The 24,507-nt window shown below is 40.4% G+C and overlaps 1 protein-coding gene across 4 annotated transcripts in view; it reads right to left on the bottom strand.

The window, feature by feature from the left end:
• hdac4 (histone deacetylase 4) overlaps nt 1-24,507 on the bottom strand; it is a 142,950-nt gene that overhangs the window by 56,377 nt on the left and 62,066 nt on the right. For all 4 annotated transcript variants that reach the window (XM_054786207.1, XM_054786205.1, XM_054786208.1 and 1 more), the window contains 5 exons: nt 11,784-11,972; nt 11,557-11,702; nt 9,346-9,496; nt 6,852-6,972; nt 3,462-3,580 (listed from right to left, as the gene is read on the bottom strand). In XM_054786207.1, coding sequence (XP_054642182.1) covers nt 3,462-3,580; nt 6,852-6,972; nt 9,346-9,496; nt 11,557-11,702; nt 11,784-11,910 — 664 coding nt within the window. In that variant the 5' untranslated portion in view covers nt 11,911-11,972. The remainder of the gene's footprint in view (nt 1-3,461; nt 3,581-6,851; nt 6,973-9,345; nt 9,497-11,556; nt 11,703-11,783; nt 11,973-24,507) is intronic.

The raw sequence follows: 24,507 nt of genomic DNA, 5'->3' as shown, positions 1-24,507 counted from the left end.
GTTTGTACAGATAAATAAATAAATATTGTCAGCTTCTTAATAGTAAATCAGGAGGTGGTGTGAAAAAATATATGTCCCTTAGGGGGTCCATGACAGAAAATAATTGAAAACCACTGATTTAAGTGGTGTACAGTGGAACCTCGGTTTTTGCATGCCAGTATTCAGTTTTTGAGTAAAATTATTGCCACAATTATTGCCACAGATGACCCTCCGTTTTCGTACACTGTTTCGTACGGCCAAACAGTCTGCCTAACAAACTAGTCGAGTGCCCAAATAAAGCATCCACACGTTGGTGACTCAGTCTCTGTCAAGAGTGGATAGTGGTTCTTTTAAAGTTGGGGCACTGTAGATACATTCAGGTCAGGGAATCCTTTAATCATCTTTATTACGTGTGTGAGGATGGTTTATTTGTTCAAAGAACGCACACAGAATAATGAACAACTCGGTTTATGTCTCCTTCCTCCTTCCTAATGAGCACAGTGTGCCTACGGCTGATGAGGCATTCAGGTGCAGTGCATATTTCTGAGTGTTAGACAAATCTGTGCTTTTTTAATCAAATACGGCTAGATTAGAGAATATTTCAACGATGACAGGGGAACTCCTTCTATTATGCATAACATATTGATCAACTGCTTGTCCTCTTTGACAAATTGGAGCCCTGTGCTGCTTGAGTCATGTGGGATGAGTCATGCGGGTTTTTCAAGGAGGAAGATATGTAAAAATCAATAGTTTGCTGAAACTCATCAATGGACCTTCCCAGAAATATCAAATGCTCAACATCTTACACTGACATGGAGAGATAGGTGCAAATATTCATGTCATGCCATTCAAACCTTGTTGCTGTGTTACGTTTAGCAAAAGTGTGTTTTCCTTAAAGCTCACATGAACATATATAGTCGTCTCTCCTGTGGTTACATGTAATGGTTGTAAACAAAGCACTCCAAAAAGCTGGCTTGACATTTTCCCCCTGATAGTGACAGCTAAGTATGCTTTCTTGTGACCTGAGCTTGTTCAAATCAGTGGCATCCATTACTGGCTGTTTACAAAACCCATTGTGATAAACATGTGGTGGGTGGAGAAACAGGTGGCATTTTTCTCATTTGTATAATAAATATTTAAATACCGTGCACTATAAGCCAGAGCAGTCCATGAGTGGGCCATTGTGCCCATTTTGAAATCCATTATCACCAGTATTAAGAACGCCTACGCAAAAAAGCCAAAGGCTACGATAAGATATGATGCATAAAATGTTACAAATATGTTTCGTTTTGCGAGAGCACAAGTAAGGAAAAGCAACTGTCAAGGAAACAGGAGAAGGCAAATGTGGGTTCTGTGCATGATAAGTGCATATGTACACAGTCGATGTATCGAAGTGAGGGCCAATTGGATGTTTGTCCCTCACATTGAGGTAATACTGCAGCGGGTCTGCCGTCTATTACAGACAAAAGGTGCAATGGATTTCATCAATTAATGACATGCAAATGTCAAAAGTGTGCATGTGCGTCACTGTGACAGTGACCGAGAGAGTTGCGTTGGTCATACAGGCCAAACAGACTTCCTGTCGCTGCATTCAAAGTGGTTCTCTGTTTGCTCTGAACCATCATAGTGAAGCCTCTCAGCTGTGGACAATGCACGCCTGTTGTAGTTTGCTGCGTGTCTGAGCTCACTAGACAGGAAATAATTCTTAGCATATCTATAATTTACATGAACATGGCTAAAATGGGTCACCGTGGGCAAGAACGTCATGCATGATAGTGCCGCTCATCAGGGTACGACTGTAGTGGCCCCGATTCCTCACTTCCTGTTGAACGCGTTCATCATGGGCATGAATTCCACATTATTCTTGCGCCATTACAGATTATACAATGACTATACGACATACATCAGGGCTATTCAACTGGTGGCCCACGGGCCACTTCTACTGTAAAGCTTATTCATAATGAATTCGTTTAATTTTTAAACTATACCAAGAGCTGATAACGAGCTGTAGGCCAAAAATGGCCCCTGGGTTGCAATTTGGACACCATGATGCAGACAAGTGCAACAAAACGTTCCTTATTACCTGATGTGTCACATTAACAGTTCCACCTTCTAGCCTTAGTCCGCATATCGCTCCTGAACAATGCTTTCATTTTATCTATTTGTCTTTGTTGACATAGTTCACTGTGAAAGCCAAGTGTTCCAAAACAGGAGAAGAGGGTCTGGCTTCTCCTTGATTCTTGTGAGCCAAAGGCTGGGCTGCACTGCATTTGTTTTAGTAGTAGTAGACGCGTAACGCGAGGTATAACTATCCCTCAGTTTTGTATCAAATAATCCCATAACAAATAGGTGTGCCGTTACACCCCTAATAATTTGCATGAATGCTCCGTGCAGCTATAAATCAGTCTCAAACAAACAAAATACGCATAAGAGCTAGAAGATGTGAAGAAAAACATCAAAAACTCATATTGGAATTGGCACTCGATGCTGAAGAACAGTGCACCAAACCCATAAATGTTTCAGGTGGAAGCTTGGTTACACGTGTGTACAATTCAGTGTCTTGCGGAGCGTATCATCACTCACTAAACTACTCAAGGAAAAGGTCAATAATCCTTTGCATCACAGACACACTGATTCCTGAGATGAATTATATGCCTCAAAATTGCGATTGAACAAATCATCCCTGTAATCATGGTGCAGAGCACCGAGTTTGGCCTCTATCTGTTAAAATCGGGGAGCTTTGGTACTGAAACAGCTGCAGACAGTAAGTGAACAATCACAGCTTGGCTGCACTTAACATTGACAGACAGCTAAGAGCAGGAACTGTTTTGTAGAACAACTTTATCTGAGATATCTGTGAAGGACCGGACTGAATAGGTTCATCTATATCTTTGAATAAGTCTTAACATGAAAAGGAAAAAAAGTGTCAGTGACCTTTACATCCCTTCATTCATCCACTTATTGCATCAAAGCTTAGAGTCAAGAATGAATGGATTCACGCTACCAAAAAAAAAAAAGAGTCACACTAATAACCCACCAAATGCAAAAGCTTTTAACAGCACTTGACAGCATAGTCATTTCTCAGAAGATTAAAACTGAATCGGAGCAAAAATCTTTTTTTTTCAGTTTTTCCAGCACAGCTGAGAGAAACAATATTCAGTTCCAAAATAATGGCCTTTTTCTGCATGGTCACAATTTGGCGCTCATGTAAATGAATGCAAATGGACATGATGATACAACAACACTGCTGCGCATTCGCTGACTTAAGTGTTCTGCAGTGACAGCAGAGTATGGAGGGTGTGCACAGTATCGATTCTTACTTAAAAATCTTAATAATAAAGAATAAAACCATTCTGATGATGAAAAAAAAGATTGTGGTAATTAGTAAAATTAATTATGTTCATGAACAACTCTATTTTGCATTAAGACCAAAGCTTCCAAACTTAAAACTTAGAATGACAATGAAAGTAGTGATTAATTACCTGTTTTGCGTAATGGGAAGTCGTCCTTTGAGTCATATGTACCAAACACTGGGTGGTGGTATGCTGACAAAGCTGCTTGGGGAGGCGAGCTTTGATCCAAAGAGCTGTGTTGTGTTTTCCTAGCAAAAAAAATGAAAGGTCAATAAATCTGCAATCCTTGGATATGATTTCTCTGCTGGGGATACACATGGTATGCTATACTTTTTAAATAATAACAACAACAACGGTGGCCTAGTGGTTAGCATGTTGGCCACACAGTCAGGAGATCTGAAAGATCTGGGTTTGAATCTCAGTTGGACCTCTGCGTGGAGTTTGCATGTTCTCCCATGCGTGCGTGGGTTTTGTCCGGGTACTCCGGTTTCCTCCCACATTCCAAAAACATGCATGTTAGGTTAACTGGTGACTCTAAACTGTCCATAGCTGTGAGAGTGAAAGGTTGTTTTTCTATATGTGCCCTGTGATTGGCTGGCAAACAGTCCCAGGTGTACCTCGCCCCCTGCCCAAAGTCAGGTGGGATAGGCTCCAGCATACCCCCAGCGACCCTAATGAGGATTAAGCGTCATAGAAAATTAATAAATGAATAATGACAATTAATATATTTAAATAATGAAATGAGGGCCGCATGGTGGCCGAGTGGTTAGCATGTTGGCCACATAGTCAGGAGATCGGAAAGAATCCTCGCTTGGGCATCTCTGTGTGGAGTTTGCATGTTCTCCCCGTGCGTGCGTGTGTTTCTTTGGGTACTCCGGTTTCCTCCGACATCCAAAAACATGCATGTTAGGTTAACTGGTGACTCTAAACTGTCCATAGCTGTGAGAGTGAAAGGTTGTTTTTCTATATGTGCCCTGTGATTGGCTGGCAAACAGTCCCAGGTGTACCTCGCCCCCTGCCCAAAGTCAGGTGGGATAGGCTCCAGCATACCCCCAGCGACCCTAATGAGGATTAAGCGTCATAGAAAATTAATAAATGAATAATGACAATTAATATATTTAAATAATGAAATGAGGGCCGCATGGTGGCCGAGTGGTTAGCATGTTGGCCACATAGTCAGGAGATCGGAAAGAATCCTCGCTTGGGCATCTCTGTGTGGAGTTTGCATGTTCTCCCCGTGCGTGCGTGTGTTTCTTTGGGTACTCCGGTTTCCTCCGACATCCAAAAACATGCATGTTAGGTTAACTGGTGACTCTAAACTGTCCATAGCTGTGAGAGTGAAAGGTTGTTTTTCTATATGTGCCCTGCCATTGGCTGGCGATCAGTCCCGCCTCTCGCCCAAAGTCAGCTGGGATAGGCTCCAGCATACCCCCGCGACCCTAATGAGGATAAGCGGCATAGAAAATCAGTATACTCCTGATCAAAATTTGAACACCATTTGAAAAATTGCAATAATTTACATTTTGCACTGTTGGATCTAAAGGAGGTTTTAAGTAGAGCTTCAAAATACAAAAGCTTCTGATTAGCTGATGAACGGCACAATAAATTGCTTACTCATTTTTTTTTGTTGTCTTACTCCCATTTCTTACTTATTTAGAACGTCCTTAAAATTCAAAAGTGCAAGATGGAAATTCTTGCAATTTTTCAAATGGTCTTAAAATGGGGCCGCACGGTGGTCTAGTGGTTAGCATGTTGGCCACACAGTCACAGTCAGGAGTTTGGGAAGACCAGGTTTCAAATCTCTGTTGGGCATTTCTGTGTGGAGTTGGCGTGGGTGGGTTTTCTCCGGGTACTCCGGTTTCCTCCCACATTCCAAACACATGCATGTTAGGTTAATTGGTGACTCTGAATTGTCCATAGGTATGAATGTGAGTGTGAATGCTTGTTTGTCTATATGTGCAATTGGCTGGCGACCAGTCCAGGGTGTACCCTGCCTGTCGCCCAAAGTCAGCTGGGATAGGCTCCAGCATACCCCCACAATCCTAATGAGGAGAAGCGGCATAGGAAATGGATGGATGGATGGTCTTAAAATGTTGATAAGGAGTATATTTGATCCTCTAGCAAATACCCATTCAGATATTTGTTGTAGCTGGTCACCAGGCTTGCACACATCTCAGGATGCATTGTGGTCCACGCCTCTTTTCAGATACTCCCCAAATCCTAATGGTTGCAAGGTTGTTGGTTGGCAGCTCAAAGCCAAAAAACGTGGATTGGGACATCCCTCGTACATGGGCCCATTCATAGATCCCTCAAAGTGGTGAAGTCTTCTTGTAGCAGAGAAACAGTTCCTAATCAAGAGATTTTTAACCTCCATGTCTGACAGTTGCAGTTATTGGGGTCATAATCATCATTTCACTGTCTCTAAAAACACGGACTGAAGTTGATGCCAAAGAGCTCGAGATTAGTCTCCTCTAATCACATTCTTCTCTGAATCATTCAGGTGTTCATAGTCAAACTCTAAACAGGCCAAGACATGTGTCTTCTTGAGCACGGAGACCTTGCCAGCACTGCCGGATCTCAATACTTTACAATGAAGTGATTTACTAATCGGTTTCCTGGCGACTATGCTCCCAACTCCCTTGAGATCATTAACAAGTTCCCCCCATGTACTTCTAGGTTGATCTCTCAGCTTCATCCTTGCATGGAGGTCCAGAATGAGGGCAATTCAGTTATCTTGTATGTCTTTATTTCTTTCTAATGAAAGATAGCATTATGAACAACAATGCAGGTGGAACGGAGAAAGAGTTGAATAAAGGGAAGCAAATAAGACTGAATGCATTATTTGCTTCTGTTCACCAGCCAATGAAGTGAACTTCCTCGACCAATAAGTCACAGTAACCGAGAAGGGAAGGTATTGGAGCATTGTGAAGAGAATTGGGAGGACAAAAAGACAGATGAGGACTTTGTAATACCAGAGAAATGTTCTTAAATTCTGACACAGGCTTTGGATGGTTTCAAACAAAGAAGAGGTTTCTCAAACACTCGCACTCATGAAATGTGTTTAAAGAGAGTCAGCTGTCAATCATTGACAACAAAGAGATTCTCAAAGGCAATTGGTGAGGAATTTCCTTGAGGCAAATGTTGACGAGGAGAAGTTACGAAAACAAGGTTTTACTGTCCATACAAAGTACATCCAAGACACAGGTCCACACGGCAGGGGTTCAAACTGCAGGATGTGCCATGTTTGCAAAGTCATTCATCCCTGTAACTTTTATATTTAACATAATCCCTGCAGGGAAGGGAAGTTGCTTTGATAATGACAATAAAAGACAGTGCAGTGGACCACCTCGGCTGACTCATGTCCGTCAACATAAGCTGTTGCTGACATAACCACAACCCAAATAGCCATTTCTTGAACATTTACTTTTGACTTTCACCAGAAACATACGAGAATGGGTGACAATAAAACTTTTCACATACTGTTTGTATAAAATGTACATATTCAAGGGTGACACTCACCCATACCAGTAGCGTGGATCACTGGGCAGACAGTGGTTTAGGTTTCGCTGAGCCAAGGCTTTTTTCTTGTTCAGGACAAACTCTTGTAGTCGCATCTTTACCTCTGTGCTGGCAACCGCACCTGAGGGGGGAGAAAAGGGACCGATGATGCACTATTTACCCAAAACACTCACCAGATTTAATATATCATAGGGATGGGTCATTAAAAGTGTAATGCTTTGGAATCAACACCAGAAATGAAAAATCCCAGGCACTGAATAAGACAATAAAGAGTTGTCGTCGGTGATTTGTTTTGAAATATATTTTAAAAAGTTCCTGGTTGTTGTTAAGCGATGAAATCCATTCATGCCTTGGCTGCACTTTGGTATATTTTGTACATTAAAGATCCTAAAATCAATCCAGTGTAGGTCAATATATGCTAAGATATCTAAAGCGACACCTACATCTTAGCTTTGTGTTATACATAACAAAACAAATGAGTGTAAAAGATAACAATATATATAATTAATTATGAATTCAATTTATTTTTAGACTATGACAAGGGCAAAAAAAAAAAATAGCTGCAGGTCTAAATGGCCCTCGGGACAAACTTTTGACACCCCTGATCCAGATGAATAAAATTCCATATGAACGACGACATTATTAAGTCAAATTTTTCCCCAACAGATTTGTCTATGTGATCATGTACGAATATATATATATATATATTTTTTAAATCACTTTGACTCTAGCATCAGAAGGTTTTGCTCAACTTTCAAAACTCTCGCTACAAACCTCAACACAGATCATCAAAATCGACCATTTTTCAAAACTAAACACTCGTCAATTGCGTGTATACAATACACATTACATTTAAGTCATTTGTTTGCTGAACTTAAATCAAAATACAAATATGAATAACATCTTAACGCCAAACTGTTACTATTTCAAAACAGAATTGACCAAGTTTCCAGTGCGTCCTCATGACAACTTCAGATTGATTGCAGTTACTGATGATTGAGTTCACATTGTGGTAAGAGTATCTACAGTAGGTAAGGGTTTGCAAACATGAGCTTCAACACAGCGACGGCATGGAGCAGGCAGATCAGCTGACACGTCAAGCAGTAAGAAGGCGAGGACGCAGATGTGGAGGTGAGAGAGAAAGATTTGGTAGAGGACAAGGACGCCTTCATAGAGGTGGCCGTGGGTCTCGTCAGAGAGGGGTGGGTGGGAGAGGACAAGGCCAGGGACATAAATTTCACATTTTGGTCAATGATTCCACTGTCTGGATTGTTTAGAGCCACAAAAAGAACCTTATTGAAACACGCATCAAGTGTCTTTTGCAGTAATGTAAGGGATTGAAAAAACAACTTGGCAGTGAAGCTATTGCTATATCACATGTGGGTGATCTAAAGTCGTGTTCTTACTGTATTTCATGATAGCTGAGTCATTTGAACCGACGATTCACAAGCGCAAGATGTCTTCAGTGATATGAATACACAATACAAGGTTTTCAACAAATGGCTGAGTGCAAGTGCTTACATTTATGAGTGTTGCATCTAGAGTTTAAAAAATTGAGCAGAAACTTCTTAATGATTGTAAAAAACTGTGACTCTCCATACTGTCGGGCAGCAATAGTCCGGATTCCTCAATTGAATGAAGAAGCTAGAACCATTGATGTACTTAGCAGCAACCATTTTCACGACTGATTTGTTTTTCTTCCATCACAAGCTTACACTTGTAATTTAACAAGCTCACTTGTTTAAAAAAGCTCCCCAAAAAAAAGGACCAACAAGTGCAAATGTGCTGGACTAGTGTGCTTCAGATCATTTACCTTGATACATTATTTCAAGCCTGCAAATGATAAACATAGAAAGTACAGGAAAGCGTTACTAAATTATTGACAGAAGTTTAATGCAATACATTTGTATTGCATTTGAAATATAATATAATCGAATTAAATTTCAATAAAACAACAATAAATGCATTTAAAAATGAGTAATTCCTTTCGTAAATTACTTGAGTGCTCTTGCTACCCAATCCTTTCTTTGCTGTACTTCCTAAAGATGGAAATGTGGGTTTAGGCTGCTCTGGCTGCTGGGCCATAAAGATAGAAGGCAAGCAAAGGCCGACGCTCGATAACATGAGTCCGCATTTCGACACAATCATATATCTGCTGATGAAAACTTCACAACCATACCTTTTTGTGAATTACAAGCTAAGTTTCTGTGTGAGTTTTTTTTTCACCATCTGAAATACCATCCGTCCATCAATTGTCTATCGGGATTGTCCTCCTTGGGGTTATGGCTGAGCCGGCTGACTACGGACAAGATGTGGGGTAAACCCTGAACTGGTCGCCAGTGAATCACAGGGCACATATATACAAACAACCATTCTCACTCACATGCACATTTATGGACAATTTAGAGTCTCCAATGAACCAACATGCATATTTTTGGAATGTCGGAAGACATGAAACATGACAAATGAATCTTTGTTGAAGGTGTCTGCTCACTTTCTTGTCCCCTCTCCTTGTTTTTGAGCTGCTGTAGCTTGTGTTCCCGGTGCTGCTTCTCCAACTCCTGCTCATTACGCTGCCGCTCGATCTTCCTCTGGTGCTCCAACAGCTCTTGCTGGTGCTTCAATGCCAATAAATCCTGTTGATGCTGTTGGACAAAAAATGTAAATGAAGACAAATGGAGGTGGGCAACGTGGGCAACACAAATCAATGATTTTGAAGCTAATCGAGAGGACTTGACAGCACCAGCCTTGAGTGCAGTGCTAAATAACAAGCTCGGAATTGACCGCTACAGTGGAACCCGTTTCAGTCAACATCCCTTAGATTGGCCCAAGCTGTAAGCGGTTGGCGACATAACCGAAAATATTCATTGCGTCCACATTTAGTTGTGATTTTGAGACATGTGAGGAGAATGTGTGAGTGCATTTTCCTCCATGTGTGCAACATTTAAATTGTTTTATTTTGTTAAGCGCTGAAAGTGGGATAAAGAATAGCTGAGAATTCAAAGTGAGAAAGAAAGGACCTTTGATCCTAAGCTTTAAAGGTAAGTGTCAGTTCCTTTGTGTTGCCGCTCCCACCCTTTTTTGTCTTTTTTAATAATTTTGACATCAAAACAAATCTGCTTTTGCAAAAACACGTGAGCGATAATGATCAGGTTAACAATACTGCACAAATGTCAACATGAATGGACCGATTATCACAGAAATGACCACTTTGAGTCTCAAGCGGTCGACCATGTATGTTGACGCCGGCTTAAGCCAGCACTTTTTAGTAGGAGTGCCCCGATCTGATATTGATATTGGTACGATATCAGCACAAAAGCAAGTATCGGTTTATATCGGCCTGAATCTAAAATCTAAGCACTCTGACACAATTCCCATTCCAGACTCCGCACCAGCTCTTCTATCCAGCTGTGACCGTACATAGCCCACATGATCACGGTGTGTGCTAATGTGCTAATAAAGTAGCAAGTAGGGGTGATATCGGCCATGTGGTAGTGTTATTTGTTAAAGTCTGAAAAAGACGTTGCAGCTGAGTGCAAATCTAGCTTATGTTTAATATCACCAACCTCATAACAAAGCGGCGTCACAAAAAACTTTTCCAATCTGATACAGAGTTTCAGTAACTGTTACTGGCTACATTAGCACATGCATAGAGACTGTTACCACCACCAAGTATTACAGAAAATACCCTAACCAAAAACAGTGGATGAACTGTGATGTAAGGGCTAAGCTACGTGCTCGTTCGACTGCATTTGTCATGGGCACCGCTGATGACTACAAAAAGGCCAGATATGACCTGAGGAGGTCCATACGAGAGGCCAAGAGGCAGTACAGACAGAAGCTGGAGGGCTACTATTCCACCTCAGACCCTCGGCGCATGTGGGCGGGGCTCCAGCACATCACAGACTATCGACAGCAGAGTAGCGTAGCCACGGCACACATACGTCAGAATGCTATTTATAGACTATAGCTCTGCTTTTAATACAGTCAGCCCCCACAAACTCACAAATAAGCTCCTCACACTTGGCCTGTCTCCCTCCCTCTGTAACTGGGTGTTTAACTTTCTAACAGGCAGACCCCAGTCAGTCAGAGTCCACAATCGCACATCCAGCTCAAGAATTGTGAGCACTGGGACCCCACAGGGGTGTGTGCTGAGTCCGCTCCTCTACACGCTCTTCACCTACGATTGCATGGCCTCCCAGAACAACACCAGCATCATTAAATTTGCGGATGACACTACAGTCATCGGACTGATCACTGGTGGTGTTGAAACATCATACAGAAGAGAGGTGGCGGACCTCATAGTATATGCTACCAATAGTGGAGATAACAGATTAAACAAATAAATGTCTCTATTTGTCACAATTAGGAATTAAACTAAACAGGCTAAGGCTGACGTTCAGTCAATCATGGCTGTCTTGCGCAAATGCAATCTTTGAGAAGGTACAGATTTAAAATCGGGTGTTGAACCGGTGAAATTATACGCTTTCCCAAACACTGCTTTTATAACATAACGTTATCCTTTTGTTGCGTGCAGGTGTATTAGTGGGCTGTGGCTTACATGGTTGGACCAGGAAGAGGGCGGGATATAATGCTTGCAGCTCGTTCAAGCGCGATGAGCGCCCTCCAAACTGCTGCAAACAGCAGCTTTAAGCAAGCTAAAAAGGAGAGTGCTCTCTATCCACTCCGCCCGTCATTACCTCACCTTGATATGCTCATGCAGCTGGGCTTCATGTTGCCTCGACAGCTGTTCATGCTGCCTCTGAAACTCTGCGATAAGTAACTGTCTCTGGAGCTGCTGCTTTTGTTTCAGAGCCACCAGCTCCTGCTGCAGCTGCTGCGCTTGGTGATCTGCAGAAGGGTTCAAAAAAAGTACTTGTATGCCTTTTAACGACAAGACATGAGGTCAGATCAAGGATCTTCATCACTTACTAACGACTGGCCCATTGCCTGGCTCATCGGATGTGGGACAAGCGGTGGATGTGGGTGCTGTTGGTTGTGGTTGGGGAAGTAATCCATAAGGGGTCTGTTGGTGGTGGTCAACCAACCGCAGGTCCATAGGGAGGATAGATGTGGCGGTGGGGGGCACCTGCGTGGGCAGTGCTGCTGTACTCACGTCAACTAGGAGACAAAAAAAAGAAAATATTTTACAGCATTTATTTTTCCCATTGGAAGTCTTCTAATAATTCTATTCCTAAAATCACAATTATTAAAATTTGCTGATTTGGTAAACCTTCATGCGACAAAAATTATGTAAAAAGCAAACAATAACCTGCCAACCAAAAACGTAATACAATTCTTCTCAACAAGCGAGGAGAAATTAAATAAGCTTTGCTTCTTCCTACTCCTTTGTGGACATGTGGAACCGTGAATCCTACAATGTGATGTATTCCAACGTAACTTGTATGCATGTTCAAAATGAATTAAATGATTACCATTACCATTACCAATGTGGGGGATCTCAAATCTTACAATATTGCACTGGTTCTTAATTACATTCTGTCACACCCCCCGATTGAAATACGTACTATTGAGAACCTGCTAACATTTATTACCAGCATGGTTCAAGCATTAATAAAGACATGAACAGATCTGCCAACCTTGAAGAATTTTTACGAGTAGTTCCCCTGCCTCTCACGCCCCATAAGCACTGGCCTATTGTGTACAAATTCAGTCAGTCCTCCAAGAAAAACATGCTTGTTAAAGCTGGCAGGTTCCTTTTTTTGACTATGTAATATATCCCGCTAGTAAAGCTGTGTAACTCATATAATTTCCTAATTTCATATTATGCAAGTAACACTGCACCACTTAAAGGGATAGTTCAGGTCTTTTGACATGAAGTCGTATGCCATCCCCATCAGCAGAGTAGTGCATCAACGATGACTTTTCCCCCACTTCGTCCAACGAGCCGAAGTGCTCCGTTTTTGTTGTGGATGAAAGTAGTTCCGGCTCGTTGCTGGGGTCTCTAAAGTTCAGCATTTTGCTTAACAAAGGAGTACTCAAAAGAGTAATACATTTACAACCCAATCGCTCAGCATTATTTTCTCCCTGTTCGTATCACTGCGGCTTGCCGCTTGTCCATTGTTGTGTATGTGTTCCAGTGTTTACATCATCGCGGCGGTCTTCATCCATGCATGTAAACACTGCGTTTACCAACACATATTTGTTTTGAGAGAGACCCCAGCAACTAGGCGGAGGGAACTACTTTCCTCCACAGCTAAAACCGACCAGAACTCAGCTCACAGGATTAAGTGAGTGGTAAGTCACTGTTGATGCACTACACTGCTGATGGGGATGTCATGCAACTTCATGTCAAAAAATAAGTACTATCTCTGTAAGACTTTCTTCACTCAGGAGAAACAAATAAGAGACCTTAACTTCTAACTGCAGCTTAATGCCAACATTACGAGTCATACTTGTTGCTTGCAATGTTGACACACTCGGGAATTAACCCTGTTTTTAGAGTTCTACACATTGTGTAAGAGCATTAGCCACAAAAAAAGACTAACCAGAATGTGTGCTAGTGATTAACATAGGCATAGATCATCTGGTCTCTTCTTTGGTGGCAGAGAAACTGCGCTCACAAACATAAACCAGTGGTGTCCAAGTGCTTCCCGGGGGCCATTTGTTTTTTTATTATCCCACGGCACATTGGAAAAATATATTTTAACAAGTAAATTAACAACAAAAAAAAACAGCAGCAGCAGCAAAAATGGAAAAATTTGCAGAAATTTCACAAGAATAAAGTCAAAATTTTTAAAAATCATCACATCCCAGTCATTTTTCAAAAGACAACTCCTTCGGTATCGTCCATTTTAGACTATTTTGACTGATTTTTCAAGGCACACAGAATATTGTGTTCTATGGCTACATCAACATGGAAACTAGATTCGACTCCCATTTTTCATCAAAAAAAAAAAAAAGTTTTCTTTTTCCGTTCTTTAGTAATCAGCAGTAATACACAGGTACGTTTCAGGAAAATATCAGTTCCCGGCTAAAAAATAGGGAGAAAAACAGCTGTTTCACCTTGACACAAATCATTTTGCTTTTGTGACAGCTCAAATATCTAAACAACTATACCAACATAAACAACACGAAAAAAATTTTACATCAAAATAACAATCTATTTCCAGATATAACACCATGAACTATTTACAATTTTCGCACGTGTGTGCACGCCTGTGCGACCGCATGTGTGCGCGTGTGCATGCCCTAAAATTTCCCCACAATATGTCACCTTCTGCACGCTACACTCCTCCACACTCTCTCGCTTCCTCCTTCCTGTCATGTGTGATTATTCATTGAACTGATCCCTGCCGAGCGCTCATCAAATGCACTTCTGCCACCTTGTGGCCGTTTTTATGGCTCAAAAGTGCTCTGAAATGTTAGTGCATTAGTGCAAAGTTGCATCATCACCTTTTTTTGCCTCTCGCACAAAAAAACCTATAAGACGTATAAATATATCTTTGGGATCGGGCATTCGGGATAATGAAAACGTATAAATACGTATTTGGTGTTGAATGAGTTAAAAAAAAAAAGACAAAATCATAATTTTACAAGAATAATGTTGTTGTATTATGAGGAAAAATAACATCATCTAGTAGCATAAAGTTGAAATATTGAAGAAAAAAGTGTTATGCTTCGCCGGACAGGAAGGGTGACTTCCTATCTGGTGCTCTTATTTTGTGTGGTGCGCTGCCTGCCGGGTGTAGCGTGCAGTGCGCCCCAGTGCGCAGCTGTTTGCAATTCCAATCCGTGGGGTTCACAAGCCCAGCATCGTCACATGGACGCCGCTGGCTCATTACCTTTGTTATCCTCGCCCATGCTGTCACCTGAACGTGCTTCCTGCCTGTTGCTACTTTCCAGGACTACCTGTTGTGTTTTTGCAGAACCGTTTTCCTCTGTCGCTTTTTGTTGTTTGTTACTGCACAACTGTGAGTACCTGCACGCGTGGGTGCTTAGTAAAAGACATTGATCTGCACGCTGCCGCCTGTGTCTCTGCATACTGGGGGTCCAGCACTCGGCAGCTCCGCCGCAAATTGTAAGAAAAATACTTTTTTTTTTTTTTTTAAAGTCGGAATTTTTTTAGAAACAAACAAATTATAATGTTATGGGAATAAAGTCATAATATTATGAGAACATTTACAAGAAGAAGGTTTAACTAGTTGGAAAATGGAAAAAAAAACAAGCAGAAATTAAAGAAACAAAAGTAATTTAACGCAAATAAAGTACAAATATTACGTGAAACAAGTTGCATTCTAAAAATTGCATATTTATGACTATCAATTCGTAATATTATGAGGAAAAATAATGTCATTTTGGTAGCATAGAATAGAAGTATGAAAGAAGAAATGCGTTTCTTTAAGTCGTAATATGAGAGACAACTAAACAATGTTGTAATTTGTAGAAAACTAGATTGGGGAAAAAGTTACAATATTACGGTAATAAAGTGCAAAATATTATGTGAATAAAGTCATAATATTACAAGAACAACATGTATGAACATTACGAAGAAAGTTTCAATATTTGGAAATTTAAAAAACAGTAGTAAAAAGGATCAAAGACCATAGGACATATTAATAGCCACCCACATCACAAAGCTGATATAAATAACTTCTTATCATACCTCCACGTGTTGCTTTACAAAATATAAAAGTGGCCCTTGCATCATTTTTCAGTATGTGACCCTCGCTGGAAAGAGTTTGGACATCCCTGCTGTAAACACTCATTCATTTTCTCATCTACGCATACCAACTGAAAAAAAGGAAGCGACTGATCTGATGAAATACAGCAGCAGGGAGCAAGAACAATCCCCCTGTGACATGAGTTTTGCAGCAGAGATTTGCTGACACGCATACTGTATAGGCTTACTAAGTATGAATGTGTTTGTGTGGGTCTTTTCCATTTTTAGCGCAATACCAAGTGCACTGCGTGATTGTGTTCACGTTGTGAAGCACCTAAGCTTACTAGTATGGGTGCCTAAATAACAGCCAGGAACCCACTGTAGATCCACCAATATGTGAGACCACTAAAGCATGTGATCTGGGGCGCCCTGGTCACGAAAAGGATGCTATCCCGGCATACAATGCAAAATAATTGCAAGCTGTTATTTGAAGGTACAATTAGTGCATATTGTTTTCTGTTCTGTAGAAACACAGATGAGGTGTTGATTGATTCGGTTGGATGCTCAAATGTAGTACACATTTATACTGCATTGTCATTAACAATGACAATTTTCACATTAAAGATAGCGCCACTACAAATTTTGGCCTGGACTTTTCAATACATCTTCCCTATTGCAGATAAGATGGACGGTTTGCATTCTCAGTATTGAAGATCAACACTGCACATGATCATTTTTGGAGATGCTTGATAATGGCTTTCTTACCGATAGCTAATATATCGATATGGTCTAGCAGTTCATTTCTGATACCGATACCATCCGATACCTAAATTAAAGCCCTCAAGCTAACGTCATGTAATGAACACATTGTGCTTCTTTTACTATGATGTCACAAATAAAGGTTGTTTGTGCAAAGTAAGACAAGTACTGCGCTATGCAAGGTACGTTATAGAAAAAGTGCCATATTTATTTTAAACATTTTGTCTCAGCCCAAGTCATTAAAAGATTACGACCAATAGTCCGCTAAAATAACATGTCCTCCTATTATCAACAAAAAGACAGGTTAGTCTTAATAAACTGACAAATAAGAATCCAATTAAGTAATGCTGTCAACAGTACAATTTGAAAAGCTGCACATTTATATGTTGCACAAACATCCGTATAACAACAAAGGAGAGGTGTAACGATTCATCCACTACTTCAATACATCGATTTATATTCCTATGACTCAACTATATCGATCTGTGTTCAACACGTTTCCATTCCGGACGACATATCGATCGAACATCGCTTAAAAGGTAATCAATCGGTTGAATCAATACTAGGAACTAAACCATTGGATTTAAGCATGTTAGGCTTTATATGGCTGTGTGTTTCTTTAGCTCTTTTAATGAAAAATATGTCAAATGTTACTCGATTCAGTGTGCCTGTCTGTGATGTCACTGTCTTCCGGGTATGTGGCGGTCATGGGAGTTGTAATGGACCTGTGAAGTACAGCTGATTTGCTTCTTCTTTTGGTCAGTTGATTCACGTCATTCAGTATTCATATTTAACTCATCTCTCCTTACTTGAAACTCCTTTTAAAGGACATTTAATGGGGACAATATGAAAAGTAAGGACGTTCTGTACGCCTCTAGACCACATGCTGTCGATGGTAGTTTACGGTCCAGGGGCAGCGACACTTAGTGACGTCATCATCCAGCACGGCGTCTCCAGGTCAAAAAACAAAACTTCCCACTCACAGAGATTTACAATAGTTGCAAACTGCAATCGCAAAGGAAAAATGTGAAAATAATTACAGACCGTGGACAAACTGATCTAGCAAGCTTGCTCTGTGGAGCACACGGTCACTCACACACCATTTCATTATCAAAAACGATACCAATATACCAAATTTTAGGCCAATACCATGGAACAATATTATCGGACGTCCCTAATAATTTTTTTTATGTTTCTTAAATTCTGAAACGTGTATGTGTTCCTCTTCAAACTGTTTTTTTTATTATAATCGGGCAGCTAAAAGATTATCATCATATTATTTCTTTGTCAAAATGGTTGGCACCAAGATAATAAAACAATGTCGTCACTATTTCATTCAATATTTCTTCAAAAAACAATTTAACTCACATCAGCCTTCACACAAACCACAATGAATCCTAATATACATACATACCCTTGTGGAAAAAAGCAACACAAAATCAACAGGAAAACATAGGGTGTGCTATTTGCAATCGCTACATAGGTTTGTTACAACTAAACACAATTAGAGATTTTAAACTAATTTAAAAATAACTAATTTCAGAGTAGAGTTGAGGCAAACAGACTGAATTTTCGAATGAATGTGCCACCATAAATTCTGCATCTGTGCGAGATATCTGAACCTTCAGATAAAATCCTCCTGTGTATCGTTCAGTTTCTCCTGATCAGAATCTGATCCACAGAGAACCACTTTGTCTCGTGCCATGCCTGCTACCGGTCATCAATACCCCAAAACGACTGGCAAGCATCTCCGACCTATCCTGGATGTCGGAGCGCTCCAGTGACCAATGAGGTGGAAATTGAGTTGCAGTTACTTGCAGGGGTAGCCAATGGCATTGTTGGGACTGCACAGTATTTCAGGGAGGGAGGAAACTTGACACCCGGCAAGGAGAGAAGAAAGGGTGCGGCAGGACCAGACATGCTGGTGCATCAGTTTGTGTGTGCTATAAGGGTGTGTTTGAGATCTTGATACCAGGCGTAATTATTTTTTTCCGTTCGGTCCCTAAGTTTGAATGGGGTTTGTGTTTAATTGGATTTCTGGGGTTTACATGCTGGTTTGATAAATCAAACCATAAGACAAATAAATAACACTTGGCCCTACAAACACAGTGTCACATCAGGAGAAATCCATACATGATTGTGAAATATTCACTTATGTTGAAGAATTCCCAAACTTTTCTGTGGATTTTCACAGCCTAAATCCTAGATGCCCTCAAGAACTGATAACGCTGTGTTTTTTGATTGCACCAACTACGTAAATGTGACTTTATAGCTAAATGTGGGAGTTAAAACAAACACATGAAAGCCCAAACACATGAAACAATACATGCACAATTCAGAATTCAACAAACATCGGGACAAATACGATTGCAGAGATGTAGAAAACCTTAGAAGTTTGAACCACCATCATGAATGGCGTCATGTGATACATAAATTCAGATTATCGTAGAAAAAACCCTACATGGGTTTTGTTCTTTTGTGGGGCGTTTCTGCAAAACACATCCCAAAAGATGGACCTGCCTCAACAAGGGTGTTAAGAGAAGAAGAAGAACGTGAGAAGAGGCAAAGGTACCTTGCTACACTGCAGATCAAATTTTGCGGATTCACCCTATCACGGCTTTTTAAAAATAAATTAATTAATGAATCATGCTGTTTCGTGTATGAATATTGTACATTAGTAAAAAAAAAAAAAAAAAAAGCATGCATATGTATTTTATGTATTTTAAATTAAAAATTTTCGAGCATAAAAATGGCTAAATAAACTAAAATGCAAATCCTAGGCATCAAGAAAACTAGTAACCTACGCTGGTCATTAGGTGTCAGAAATGTTAGTTTAATGTTCGATGAGACAAGCACCAGACTTGATCGCCGGAACAACAGGCTTTTATTGCAGGTTTGAATTAACTCACAACAGGCAAGACAATAATAACATAACAATCGTAACACATATCAAGCTAAAATTCAACTCTGAACCTCTGAAGTCACTTCCTGTCCCCCACACATCCGGAACACATTTCCTGCGACACACATAAACACAAGTTTTATTTATGTCTTAAGTGGCTTATTTTCTCTGATTATAGTCTATGTACTGTGTTGGGTAATACTTGTACAAGTGTAAAGGTGAAGAGGGGTGTTCTTTCATGTCTAGAGGGCTCGGATAAATTGAAAATTTTCTATGCCGTAACAAAAATATTCCATTTATAAATAAGGAATCATACTTTGCGGAAATTCACTTATCACGGTCGGGTGTGGAACAAATGAACCGCGATAAATGAGGCACTATTGTACTGGCAATTCAAGCATTAAGATTACACTTTGCAAAGTTGAAGCAGAGTGTCGTTTGCGTTTGTGTTGGTTTTATAGTGATTAACTTCTTTTTACACATGTTGGGGACAGTCCATGGAAGAGCCACTCTGAAAAGAATTTTGCATGGCTCCGTGCATTTTGAACGGTTAATCGAAATGTAAATCAACACACGGTGGCACAGCCAAGAGGGATAGTGGCTAGACAACATGACAAAACCATTTGTTGTGACATCAAGTATGCTGCTCAGTGCAAAAGGAGTGAAGCTCCATCAAACTTAAGCTTAAACTTTGCAAAAGCGCTTCAATAAGCATCACCACCTGGAAGAAGACCCATACTGTTAGCCTGAGTGTCACTGTCCTCATGGACTGAGAGGGTGCTGGTCAAAAGGAAGGCCCTGCTCTAAAATCGAAAACTTCAAGCTAAACCAAAATTTGGAATCACAGAATTGGCCCAAAAAAATGGAATCTATTGTTAAATGTGGAATCTCGCGGAAATTGACATGGTGTGAATGAAATGCTGTTATTGTGAGGAGCAGGAACGTTTGTGTGGAGAATCAGTCCGCTCAATCGTGGTGGAATCTCATCCTCCCGAACTAAACATGTTGAAATGGTGACACGAGAAACCGGCAAAGGTTTGCGGAAAAAAAATCAAAATTCCTGTTTTACGGAGAGTGAATGGAAGCTAGCGGGGTTAGCTTAGTTTAGCGGAGCATGCCGGTGCGGCTGTGTGTGTGCAATCCAGGCTGTATGAGTGTGTTTTCACCGTGTTGTGTTTTACCACCTGTTAATGCAAACCATCATTTTACGATGACGTTGTGCAAGTTTTGTGTGAAATAAGGATGAGAGGCACGTTTATTCTTGCTCCCAGTTCATCTTCACCATCAATAGACATGCTCAACACACACTTCCGCTCTTCAACATACACCACATACTCTCTAACTGTGTAAGGGTGTCATAAAAAATAGCTTACATTAATAACACAGTTGGAATTGCATTTAATTAACGGACATTTTGGTTACTGTCACAGAAGTACACACTCTATGCTGGCAAAATAACTGTAAAAGGCAAAAAACAAAATTCAAAACAAATAAAATAGAAAAAAAAATGGAATTTGGAAAAAAATATAAAACAGAATTTGGGAAAAAAATCCAACGGATTTCATAGGGCCTAGACTTAACCTCCAAATTGTACAACCCAACCTCAAATGAACAGCTAGAGGGCTGACATTACCATGCATGCAAAACTACAACCGCAGCGACACCCCGCAAGGCATCCTGGGTAACCCTGCGGTAGCTAAAAATTACTACGAAGACTTGAAACATTATACTGTAACTCACAATGTCAGAATAAAGATGTGTCATTTCGTTAATGCAATCGCTCCACATGTAATAAAGCAGATGAGAAATTGTAAACACAACCACGTAGGCAGAAATGATATGCTGCCATGTAAACGCTCTATAGACCTGTTCTATAGAAAACCTACCCCTTTAATTACGTTTGTTGTGATCTGACGCTATAGAGAAAATAAAATCAACTTGACCATCTTGGGGGTGCGCAGTCCTCCTAATATACAGATCTCTATGGGTATTTTACCACAATGATGAGCAGCAAAGCATCTTCGAAGATGACTTCCAACACACGCGCCTAGATCCACCAAAGAGTGCAACTAGAACTTGGTTAACCAGGGGACAGGGTTTTATGGAAGTTTGTGAAATCTTACTGTAATGGCTACGCTGTGCGTGTGCATGTGCTGACAAGGCTCAAAATGATCACAGCTCTTGGAATAAGCATCCTGAGAAGCGTGTTTGCAGTAAACAAAGCTGTGTGTATGCAGCAGACAAACAGGAGGACGTACTGTGGAGCGCACAGCAGCATGCAGTCACCTGTGAGGTAATTAGTCGAGCTTACAAGGATGTCGCCGTGTGAGTGAACGCTGAGCGAATGTATTGTGTGGAGCCAACGGGGGAGGAGGTGGTTGCATAAGAGTACTCCATGGGCATCACTAGTGTAGACATGATAACAAACACAGTGGCAACAAACATTACCAGAGAAGGCCTGAGCCATGAGTTTAAGTTTATTTTTAATCCAAAACACAATTAAAAATCAAATGAGATACATTTGTAATTTTAAACTTTTTTTTTTTATTTTAAACTGATTCCTTGCGTCCTTATAGCTTTGACACTCATGTGACTTTGCAGCATTCCACAACAGCATGTTGTCATTCTTTAGCTTGTGATCATGTCTTGGTCAGTGTTTACCACTGCCAATTTGTATTCATTGCAATTGCTTAACAGTAAAGTAAACAGCAACAGGGAACATGTTGGAGCAGAAAAAGTCATCCAAAGGTATTGGGATGCATCCAGTCACCACAAGATATCAACCACTAAACATCACAATGATGTGTTGTTCGAAATGTTTGGTCTCATGAGCAAAAAAAAAACAAGTCAAACTTTCCTTGTGAACATCAGCACTGCTACAGTACTGCAGTTATACAAGCTAGCTTTTATTTATTGCTGCCAAACCTTGGCAGGAATAAAAAATAACTGTTTTTAACCGCGGCACAGTTGATGCAGTCCACGGCAAAAAGGTTACTGGGTTTGAATATGGTGTGCATATTAGTTTGTCTTGATTTTTTTTTTTTTTTAAATACAGCTAATTAAATCATCTCAAACATTATAAATTAACTACAGGAAAGCTGCCTTTGCTCTCGTACACAGTCATCGTATAATATTGCGTGTACCAAACTGTGTTATTTTACCCTTTGGCAAGTGGTATTAATAAAGATGTCGACAGATGAGATTACCAGCATATTTGGATTTAACACTTATATATAGCATTTAAATTTGTATTATTTGGGGATTTTTTTATTCAAGTTCACACTGCAGGTCAATTCCGATTTTTTGGCTCATAAGTGATCCGTATCTGATTTTTTTCATGTCAGTGTGAAGCAGATTTTTTCAAATGCGACTCAAGCTTCATTCGATTGTAGCTATAAATCTAACATGTATCCGAGCTACTGCAGTCTGAATGGTGAGTTCCAGATATCCAACCGATATATCATCGAAAGGCGCATTTTGCCGTGCAAGACTCACAGGTACTCACAGATATAGGTAAAAGTTCTTGACAACCGAAAATGATTTCAATGTCTCACCCCTCCTGGCTATGACATTAACCCACACGCTCTTCGGAACAGACGTCGCAAAAAATTCTCCACGAACTACCATAGCCAAAAGTCTTGCCCTCTTTCTTATTAATCTCCTACGCAAAGTCATTTGGTTCAGAAAATGTTGACTCTCATTGCACAAAATGCTTGAAATTGCCACAAAACGCGCCAAGGAGAGCACAAATTCAGGCAATGTTTACTTCCGTAAGCACACGGCAACACGTGTGACGTCATGCTTTTGTGCATGCATGTCGCTTCCTGGATGCTTTGCGTTCACATTGACTAGTCGCATTTTTTGGCAATGTGAACGACCGAATAAAAGGTAGAGTTTTAACAAATTGGGTATCCCACCCAGCAGTGTGAACATATAGCCTTAGATTCGCCATTTTAATTTCGACCTCATATGTGAGGAAAATGAACTAAATATTCAAAATATATCGGCAGGAAGTGTGAATTTTAAAAATTCGGCACGCCATGCTATCTTAGATCACTCGTGATACTTAGTTTACACAATACTATAAGGCACATTCATTTGGCAAACTCAAATGAGAATGTCACACTATAAATTACATCCCGGTAAAGAAAGAAAAAATCAAGGAAGCTAATGTTGCAAAAGCGGTAAAGGTGTTAACAAAATCGTCACAAAGGATGGAAGATGTTGAGAAGCTGTTGTTGTTTTGCATCCCCTCCTCTCGCTCCCCTCCCATCCTCCCTCTCCGCTCCTTGCAGTCTTTAAAGGAGATGTTAAATGCTTATTTATCCATTTCATTCGGCATGTATAATTATTTTGCATTGTTTTCCGCATGTAAAAATTGTATTATTCTCTATATAGTGGTGTGGAAAAAAGTGTTCCTTCCTGATTTTTTTTTTGTGCATGTTTGTCACACTTAAATGTTTGAGATCATCAAACAAATTGAAATATTAGTCAATGACAACCCAACTGAACACAAAATGCAGTTTTTAAATAACTGTTTTTGTTATTAATGAAGAAAAAAAAATCCGAACCTATATGGGCCCTGTGAGGTCACAAAAGACCCCACAACAACATCCAAAGAACTGCAGGCCTCACTTGCCTCAGTTAAGGTCAGTGTTCATTATTCTACCACAAGAAAGACACTGGGCAAAAATGGCCTGGATGGCAGAGTTCCATGAAAAAAAACCCCAACAGCTGAACAAAAAGAACATTAACGCTGGTCTCAATTTTGCCAGAAAATGATGATCCCCAAGACCTTTCGGAAATACAAGACAAAAGTTGAACTTTTTGGAAGTGCGTCCCATTACATGGGGTGTAAAAGTAACACCGCATTTCAGAAAAAGAACATCATACCACCAGTAAAATATGGTGGTGGTAGTGTGATGGCCTGGGACGGTTTTGCTGCTTCAGGACCTGGAAGACCTGCTGTGATAAATGGAACCATGAATTCTGCTGTCTACCAAAAAATCTTGAAGGAGAATGTCCGGCCATCTGTTTGTGACCTCAAGCTAAAACAAACTTGGTTACTGCAGCAGGACAATGATCCAAAACACACCACAAATCCACCTCTGAATGGCTGAAGAAAAAAACTTTGGAGTGGCCTAGTCAAAGTCCTGACCTGAATCCTATTGAGATGCTGTGGCATGACCTTAAAAAGGTGGTTCATGCTGGAAAATCCCCCAGTGTGGCTGAATTACAACAATTCTGCAAAGATGAGTGGGTAAAAATTCCTCCACAACACTGTAAAAGACCCAATGCACGTTATCCCAAACGCTTGATTGCAGTTGTCGCTGCTAATGGTGGCCCAACCAATCAGGTTTAGGGGGCAATCA

The sequence above is a fragment of the Dunckerocampus dactyliophorus genome, chromosome 9, assembly GCF_027744805.1.
Source record: "Dunckerocampus dactyliophorus isolate RoL2022-P2 chromosome 9, RoL_Ddac_1.1, whole genome shotgun sequence".
Classification (NCBI taxonomy): Eukaryota; Metazoa; Chordata; class Actinopteri; order Syngnathiformes; family Syngnathidae; genus Dunckerocampus; species Dunckerocampus dactyliophorus.
The sequence above is the reverse complement of the archived record's forward strand: the minus strand, read 5'-3'. Positions and strand labels throughout refer to the sequence as shown.